The sequence below is a fragment of the Setaria viridis genome, chromosome 4, assembly GCF_005286985.2.
Source record: "Setaria viridis chromosome 4, Setaria_viridis_v4.0, whole genome shotgun sequence".
In the NCBI taxonomy this organism is placed as follows: domain Eukaryota; kingdom Viridiplantae; phylum Streptophyta; class Magnoliopsida; order Poales; family Poaceae; genus Setaria; species Setaria viridis.
In genome coordinates this window covers 21,239,775-21,248,925 of record NC_048266.2, presented here as the reverse complement: position 1 = coordinate 21,248,925, position 9,151 = coordinate 21,239,775, and the positions used below count along the sequence as shown (strand labels likewise).

General features: G+C 46.5%; 1 protein-coding gene across 1 annotated transcript; it reads left to right on the top strand.

The window, feature by feature from the left end:
- Window positions 1-3,272: 3,272 nt before the first annotated feature.
- Window positions 3,273-7,157, top strand: LOC117854264 (uncharacterized). Its single transcript, XM_034736565.2, has 5 exons — window positions 3,273-3,595; window positions 4,586-4,688; window positions 4,822-4,887; window positions 5,002-5,199; window positions 6,937-7,157. The coding sequence occupies exons 1-5, from the start codon at window positions 3,352-3,354 to the stop codon at window positions 6,962-6,964; spliced, it is 639 nt and encodes a 212-aa protein (XP_034592456.1). The 5' UTR covers window positions 3,273-3,351; the 3' UTR covers window positions 6,965-7,157.
- The last annotated feature ends 1,994 nt before the right edge of the window (window positions 7,158-9,151 follow it).

Here is a 9,151-nt window from a genome sequence, read left to right as displayed (position 1 = left end):
CAGCAATGCATGAACGGGAATGCTTTCTGATGTTCGTCTTCAGACTTGTACAAAGCACATGCCTCTGCAACCTACATGCACCACCATACAAGAAATATTAATATACGATATATAAAAATAAAATAGTCGAAACAAATCGTGGTATTGCATAGGAAGTACCTTGTCTTTCATTCTACTACCACTCTGACGCCTTAACTCAATTCGTGCTAGACATCCACAAAACTTGTTCACACATTTTTGTATGGTCTCCCACCGGTGCATGAGAGAATTTATGGTACGCTTTGAGGTGCACGTCTTGTGTTCATGGAAGTAATCACAGATACGAGACCAATACTTGGCACCTTTTTGATCTTTGCCTACGACCGGATCCAAGCTTACATTCAACCATGCTAAAACTAAAACCTCATCTTCGTGGTCACTGAAGTTCTTTGATCTCTTATGGTTCGGCCTCGCGGAGGGGGCTGCTAGACCAACTTCAATTGCTTGGGATTGTTGATCAGCACATGTGTTGCTATAATAATGAGAATCCCCTAAATTGGTTTCATCCATCATCATGTTGGAAAAATATCTGTTTCCTGCCCAGTAGGTAGAAAATAAACATCAAGTGGCATATGGAGGCTGCACATATGAAAACTTGCTCAAGTGGCATATTTTATCATACCAATAAGATGGTGACTACATGCTAGGAGCCAACTAGTCAGCTAGCTAAGTCCCTGAAGTGAAGGGAATATGAGCCAACTAGTCAGGATCACAGCTGATTTCAGTATTTATAACTCATCTTATGACAAGCAATGAAACTGTTCCTTGTTCCTACTTCCACTTAACCACATACCCTTTAGTTTTGCTTCACAGCATAGAACCAAGTTTCTTTTCAAAGTAATACAGTTCATTCACATGCCTGCAGCTCAATTATGAAGTTGACAATACAAAGCTTGTACAGAACAAAATGGCCTAAGTAATAAATTAAAGTTGCTCTAGTGGAATATTTTAACTAAGATAAATATGGAGGCAGAACAAACATATGTCGTGGGGCAACACTAGTGCAGCCATGCTAATCCTTTCTTTAATATAGATTATATCGTGTGCCAATAAGAACTACAATTTTAAACTAGATAATAGCATAAGCAAATAGTTAAATGTCACTGACCAGATATGAGATTAACACATTGACCAGATATGAGATTAATGCACTGCATAATGCATTACAGTGACCAAATAGCATAAACAAGTAGAATTAATTAAATGCCGAACTATCAACTTGATGCATCTCTATAGGTACTGAATCTTACTGATGCTTTGACTGCTATTGCTAGGTTAGTTGCCACATTATCTTAAATCAATGCAAAATCCTTCTATAGGCAAAACAAAGCCACCTAGAATTGACTACACAGCACAAGAAATCCATCTTATCTCACAGGGAATTGAGTTAAAGAGTTTATGATTCATACCATTCACAAATGGGTTGCCATTGGCCGCTTGTTCGAAAGCACCAGAGGGACCGCCGCTGGATGGGTACGACACCGTCAATAGGGAGTCCAAATCATCACTGGTAAGAGCTACAATCAGAGGACCTTGCAGATCACCACACATGTCACCACTACCAGGCAGGTCGAGGTCGTCGCTGCTGGACCTCTCCAAATTTCTGCTGCTGCTGTTCCATTGAGGGATGTGGTCGCCGCCGACGAGCACCACACGCCGTTGAAGCATCCCTCCACCGCGCCTTACTTGGCCCTACCGTGGTGCTTGCATCTGCACAGGCAACAAAAGGAATTTAAATCTGCATTGCCATATATTTATTGAGCAGTAATTTGGTGTTTCCCTTCTCCAAAACCATACTGCTAATTTATTGGATGTACGCCATACCTCAGGCCATCGTCACGGCAGTATGCAAACATCCAATAAATTAGCAATATGCAGAACCAGGTTCAGATTCAACTCAAACCAAACCGAATGCAGATTCAAGTTTTGCTCAATATTACTAGCCAAAATAATCCTCAATTGAAGCTGTAAACTATTCCAACTACTCCAGGAGCTGATTACAAAGAACGAGATATTTGCATTTATATACCTAGGTACTTGCTTAATTGCTCCCAAACTGGTGCTGCACTACTACTATGATCTGAAAACCTTTAGCTACCGAATCAGGGGAGGAAGCATTTCACAACCACCATTACAGTATCAGCTCCGCAAAGAGAGTAGTCAACAAGCTGATTAGTTTCTAAATCACATTGCAAAGACACATAGCAGCACCATATAAGCAAACAATGGCCAGATTATGTGCAAATGCAGTAACTACAAACGGCGGTTCTTTTCACAATGCTAAGGTAATGGATACAGCCAAGGATTTTAGCAAGAGAGCAAATTAACAATGAGTAGAGCTCATCCCAATCCAGTCCTCGAGTTCTTGGCGAGATGTTGAAGATCTTCTGGCCGCCACGGGCTTCCTGCTCAGCCCGACTCGACAGGGTGCCACCGCCCCTCACCCCTCGCCGCCGCCAGGAGAGGAGGGCCCCCGCCGGAGTGGGGAGGGCCGCCGTCGGGAGAGGAGGGGTGTGCCGCCGGGAGAAGAGGGGTGCGCCGGAGTGGGGAGGGCCGCCTCCGCCGCCTCCTCAACCAGCTCGACAGGGTGCCGCCGCCCCTCGCCCCTCGCCGTCGCCGGGAGTGGAGGGGCGCGCCGCCGGGAGAGGAGGGCCGCGCCGGGAGAGGAGCCTGGCCGCCACCGCCTGGAAGGCTCGAGAAGATGACGGGAGAAGAGCGCGGCAAAAAAATAAAAAAGCGTGACAGGGGGCGCGGGAATGGATTGGGGGAAGGTTTCGGGTCGTGAAAATATACAGGAGGAGGGCATGCTTTTTGACGTCGCTAATTTTTTTGGAAGTTTTGGGTGTACTGTTGGAGTTCATTTTTTCTCTTTTTTTCCTAAAAAAAGGTTTTAGGGGTAAGATTAGCAACCTCTTGGAGTTGCTCTTAGGATTTAGCACAACAGTTCAGAGCATTTGCGTCGAGTTACTAGTCTAAGTTTTCTGACAGTTAGTAAAAAAGGGATTATGTAAACCGAAGGCCGATTTGCTCGGCGTTAGTAGAGAACTGAGAACGGATAGAGGGTGAGAACAATCCGATACTGTGTGCGAACCGAACATTCGCGGCTTGCTTCTTTCAGGCGCCGATGCCGCTGCTGCGTGTGCCGATGAGGCTCGGCCACGTCTCGCCATCGCCGTCCACGGAACGATGCGAAACCACTCGCCTGCGTCTCGAAATCGCAACGAACGCTGCACGCACCGTTTTACGGTTACCAGCGTGTGCCACCAAGCATCAGAGCCCCGTGCCAGTGCCACAAAACCTGAACGAGTATCGATGGCGGCACGGTGCTATACTGCTGCTACCGTGGTCTTCTCTTCCAGAGCAGGAGCGCCCGACCTCTCCCTTTCCCTCCCGGCCGCCGCCGCCGCAGCGGTTCCGTCGGCGCGTCCAGGACCGAGAGGAGCGTGGACGTACGGAGGAGGGTACAGCCACAGGCCAGCCACAGGCCGAGCCATGGGCTCCGCGCCGTCTTCATCGTCGTTTCCGTCGCCGCAGACGCCGCCAGGACAAGCCCAAGGTGACGTCGTTCTCTGGCTGCCTTTGGGATTGGTCTCCTGGGACGTGGATGGCATCTTGACATAGATTTTTTGGGTTCTTGTTCTATGTTAAACTGTAGGCTATGAACTGATTAATCCAGCTGTGTGTGTGGAATAAGAAGGTGGTCAAAATTTGTGTTCATTAACCTAAGCAAGCAGCGAATTTGTCCGGCTAGTCATGTCCTGAGTCCAATTCTGGCAAACTAGACAGTAGGCTTCTACTTCTTCATTTCCAATACGGATATGTGCTTCTTAATTTCAGAAAATGATGCAGACTTCTTGGTGCAACATTGGATGGCAATGGTGCAACATTGGATTGGTCTCCTTTTCTTGCCTGAAGGAGCTCGGAATTGACAATATCTTCTGTATTTGTATTATTCAGATTTTTAATTTAACTCCAAGTGGAATAGATAGCATTACTAGCATATTAAGCTAAGGTCTTTGTGTTTCCGAAACAAATTAGAAAAGTTGCTGTTCAAAAGTTCTCCTCGGATTAATTTCAGACTGCATCAACAATAATAGGCAGTCTTGTCATTAGACATAAACACAAAATTATTTTTCCTATAATTTCAGAAATAAAGAAATCTAGCACGAAACAACATGAAAGAGCATCATGCTTTCAGACTTAATATATTTTATTTAAAATATGATATCATCTTCTTCTGTAAAAGATTGTGTTAGTTGTACTTTGTTACATCTGGTAAAAGCAAGGCTGTTGATTAATTATATCAACAATATGCATGCATGTTCTAGATTTCCAGTTTGTTACTTCACTAAAATAGTTAGTGTTCAAGTGATGGTATTGATGCTTCAAGAGAAAGTCTTTCAGATAAAAAAAAAATCTGCAGTCAATCTTTGGACTCATTTCTGTTATATCTGTTACATTATATGGATGCTATAGCGTGTTGCCTTGATATCAATGCTTGAAGAAGTATTGCACTAACGGCTGATATTCCAATTTATGCAAACAGAAAAGGCAAATACATCCCTGACTGAAGAGGAGTGGAAGAAGCGGCTGACTAAAGAGCAGTATTACGTCACTCGGCAGAAGGGCACGGAGAGAGCATTCACTGGGTACATTGCCAAGTGGCTACTATTCTAATTGTTTTGCAATCTACTCAAATTATGAAGCTTCTTTCGCTAACCAGCTTAATTCAGTGTTTCTACTGCTGTTAAAAAATAATCTTGCTCTGTCTTTTTTTATCAGGGAATACTGGAACACTAAAACACCAGGCATTTATCACTGTGTCTGCTGTGACACTCCTCTGTTTGAGTAAGCAATCCACATTGAACAGCGAAGGGAACACAGCTTCATATTTCTTCATTTGAAAAGTGAAAGATACTTGTTTCTGTGCTGAAAGATACTGCGGCGTTGCTGTTGTTTCAGATCATCGACCAAGTTTGACAGTGGTACTGGATGGCCATCATACTACAAACCTATTGGTGATAATGTCAAGAGCAAGCTTGATATGTCAATCATATTCATGCCACGGACCGAGGTGCTTTGTGCTGCTTGTGATGCTCATCTGGGGCATGTCTTTGATGATGGGCCACCACCAACAGGGAAGAGATACTGCATAAACAGGTATAACTTCTAGGTCCTGTTCATAACCGTGCTTGGTGTCACTATTCCCCTACGTAGATTTTTTTTAAGAACGACGCACCAGATAGTGCATGTTTCATTGATATAGCAGAAAATACAAGACTACATCCCTGGGAGGTCATAGGCAGGAAAAGGAAAAGAAAAAGGAAAACAAAAAGACTTGCCTTGTTGGATTGGAACATTAACGTGGGTCACCACTCAACTCAAAATCACCACACCTGACCGGTTGGATTAGGACGTCAACGCGATCTCCTTACTCCACTCACCATGGTGGCACCCACCAACATTCGCGCTCATATATTTGCCGAAACCTCCAGGCGTAGCCTTGTGTCGACAGGGAACCGATAGAAATAGACTGCACCATACCGAGAAGGCCACCGCCATGGACCCTCCGCCTAAGTGCCGCTGCAACACCAAACTCCACCTGACGGAGTGATACCACCGAATCCAAACATCTCGCAGGTTGCCACGCAGACGCCACCACGATAACACAACGTGCGGGGGCCTCACCACATCCGCCGTTGAACTCCACCTTGCTTTGCGCACCACGGTACTCCACACCACGGATCCGTTTCTTTTGTCACCATCAGAGTGGTGAGCAATGATGCCCCACTCCACCAGATCTCCATCGATCAACCAAGCCGCGGCCATAGGTTGACTTTGCCTCGTTGCTTCACCCACGCAAAAGCCTCCGCCATCAAGTCAGCCCCACCTCAATGCTGCTAGCACGCCCCTGCGCCAGGTGTCCTTGCCGCGTCTCCATGACGTCGCTGGCACACCTTGCATGGGCCATCCCGGTCGTGGCACCACGCCACCGCCATTGAAGGCACAAAGGCTGTCGTGTCCCGGCTTGTTGCTCGTCCCACTTGGCCGCCATCGCGCAGCCACGTGCCGGACCGGCCGCCCTCCGTCCGCCACCACTGGCCAGCCCGCTCCTTCCTCTGCGCGGCGCTACCTCATCTTCACGCCCAGGGCCGACCTTCACGAGCCGCGCCGCTCAAACCTTCGCGCGCATGCCCGCCGCCGGTCCGGTGCGCCGCTGCCACCGCACATGCGGCACCCTACCACACTGCCTCGGTCGTCACAGCACCGCCGCCTAGGGGGGCGAAGCACCACCACGCCTCGCTCGCGCCCCACCCGCTATCGCCGCCGCCATCCACAGCACCGCGCCCAAGGCAGCCGCCATCCCGCCACCGCGCCGTCACACCAGCATGGGCCATGCACGCACCGGCTGCCTCCTCGCGTAGATCTGGCCCCGGGGGTGCCGGATTTGGTCCCTGGGACGCCGGATCCGCCGGCCCAGGATGCCATCGCCACCTCCATGGCCCGGTGCCACCGCATCTTAGGCGTGCGCAGGCCCCCTGGCTAGTGAGAGAGGCCCCGTCGCCACCTTCCTAGCAGGCACTCGGGCTTCCGGTGCATTGCTCCGGCGGCGGTGAGGTGGGGAGGAGGCCTGGAGGTGGGTGGTGGCGGCGGAGTGGGGGTGCTGCTCGAGTCGCCTGAGAGACGACGTGGGGACCTTCTGCTAGCTTTGCTACGCTGATATCATATACCCAGTTCTAGATCTCCCTACGTAGATTAGGTTTGCACAACTTTTGTGTCTATAAAGTAGTGGTGCCTCGGCCGCGATAAAGTTAGGCAAAATGTTTATACCATGGGGATATTGACATAGGTCGAATTGTAAGCTCTTGTGCTCACTTTTATCCTTCTTCCTTGCAGTGCATCTCTGAAATTGAAACCTCAATAGTCGCTGGATGCTGTAAGATGAACTCAACCATGACACTGTGCCGTCCCTCGTAAACTTTGCTGTTTGAGTTTTATTTTATTTAATGTTGTCTGCGCGGATGGTTTTAACTTTGTTACGCGCGCATCTAAAGTATGAAAGGGCGATTGGCCAATAAGATAAATGCTAATATTGCAGTGTCGTGTGTTGATATAAATCTCTAGTGTCTGAACTTCGCAAAGAAGAGCTCCGTTAATTCATTATATTTCTGATCTTTCTAATAATCCAATTCCCCCCCCCCACCGTACAAATTAATTGATGTTTAAATAAGTGCAATCATCTTTCTTTCTAGTGAAATAAGCTTAACTATCTTATTAGAGCACATTAGGCGACGCTGTAAAATTATGCATTACCTTCTAAACACCGGGCACAAATGATAGCGCGAACAATTGGTTTTTCGGCTATGCATCCCATTCTACATGTGCTCTAAGCGACTAAGCAACTTCATGTAGTTATACAGACTTCATGTAATTATATAGCAATGGGCTCTAATGGATTATATGAAGTGAGGTGTTGTAATATTTTGTTCAAATAATTATCAGGAGGAATACGTGGTTTCTTAGCCTTGCGATTTTGTTTTGTTTTTGCGTGCTAATATGGTCGTAAAAAGAAGTTGGATTTTTACCATATCGGGACCACGTTGACGTTTCACGTTTAGGGCATGTTTAGTTTGTTACCGATGCTAATCAAATCAAAATTTTGGTGCATCCTAAAAAATTGGCGTCTTTTTAGTGATATGAACCCGCTAGGGTTTGTTCCCGTGTTCCCGATCTTTTGGTGAGTGGGGATAACTTGATTTGGGGTGGATGCAATGTTGTGCTGCCCAACTACAATGACCAATAGGGGTGCTGTGCATTAGCAACAGTTACACCGTCTCCAATTTGCTGCTGTTCTTGCCATGCCAAGAACAACCTTGAACCTGCAAGCAAATCGAATAAACGAATAACAAATAAGAACAAGTGGACAAGCACACAGTGCATAGATTTTTTCCAAGAGATGAATCTGATACACTCAAATTTGGGGTTCTGAATCAAGCAAATCAGGTGGTCTAATCGGCACACATGTTTACAAGGAAGTAGCAATAGCTAAAGTTTCACCTAAGCAAAACCCAATCTATTTATGGCAGCTATGGTGGTATATGAGAGGGTAGAGGACAATCAGGACGTGGTGAGGGGTCGTCCCACGACCCTAAGATGCATCCCTAATGAAGCTAACTTGATACACGGTCCACTTGGTCAAAATAAGACGACACAACACCTTGGACAAAAAAAGGTCTCTGTAGTAAATCACAGCTCGAGTGTCAACTGTAGCCTTCCAACGCGCTGCGCCTTAGCAACCGATACACCACCTCCAATGACTGCTGCGATCTTGTGGAGCGTGACACCCCGGCTACTAGGGCACTCATCCTGCAAGCAATCGAAGAACTAGTAAAAACAAGTACGGAAGTACTATATGTAAATGAAGGTTTCAAACTCAATCTCCAATATGGTAGGGTTCTGAAGATAAGAAGACGGACGACTAATCCAGCATGCGCACTTACAAGCAAGTAGCAATAGCTAAACTTAATACAAACAAAACCCAACTGTTCTTGGTGGTGGCTAAGGGGTATATGAACATGGGAAGACGACCACCAGTGTGTTTGGGTCATGCTCCAACCCTAGGATGCGTCCCTAATGGACCCAACTTGATACACGACCTATTGGGCCAAAATAAGGCGACGCAGCACCTTAAACAGAAAACATCTCTGTAGTAATTTGATCATTGCGACCTTCTCATAATAGATATGGATATGAATCTGGATCCATATGAAAATAGACTTCATAAGGATTCCATGAAGTACTTGAACGTCCAAAACGGAGTCCAGATGAAGTCGTGGCGGTCATCACAAGTTGGCGCAGTGTTGCAGTCCGAATCCAGCCCCGAAACGTGTTGAATTTCATCTTTTTTTTAGGCCAAAAGTGACATGGTGACCTGGTGGAGGACGTTGGGAATACTTGTACTTAGTCTCCAATCAACTTCTTTGATACTCTATGACTTTCATATGTGTTTAACACTCTTTTTGATCCACATATGTATTTCTGCAAATGACAATGAACATCATGGTGCAACATCAATTCATTAAATGTATCAAATACAATCATGATAAAAATT

What these genes read in the sequence shown, in the direction of transcription:
- LOC117854264 (XM_034736565.2), top strand. Translation starts at nt 3,352, where the DNA reads ATGGCGGCACGGTGCTATACTGCTGCTACCGTGGTCTTCTCTTCCAGA. An exon ending in GCCGCCAGGACAAGCCCAAG is followed by an intron (nt 3,596 to 4,585) that starts GTGACGTCGTTC and finishes TTATGCAAACAG; the next exon opens with AAAAGGCAAATACATCCCTG. An exon ending in ACGGAGAGAGCATTCACTGG is followed by an intron (nt 4,689 to 4,821) that starts GTACATTGCCAA and finishes TTTTTTTATCAG; the next exon opens with GGAATACTGGAACACTAAAA.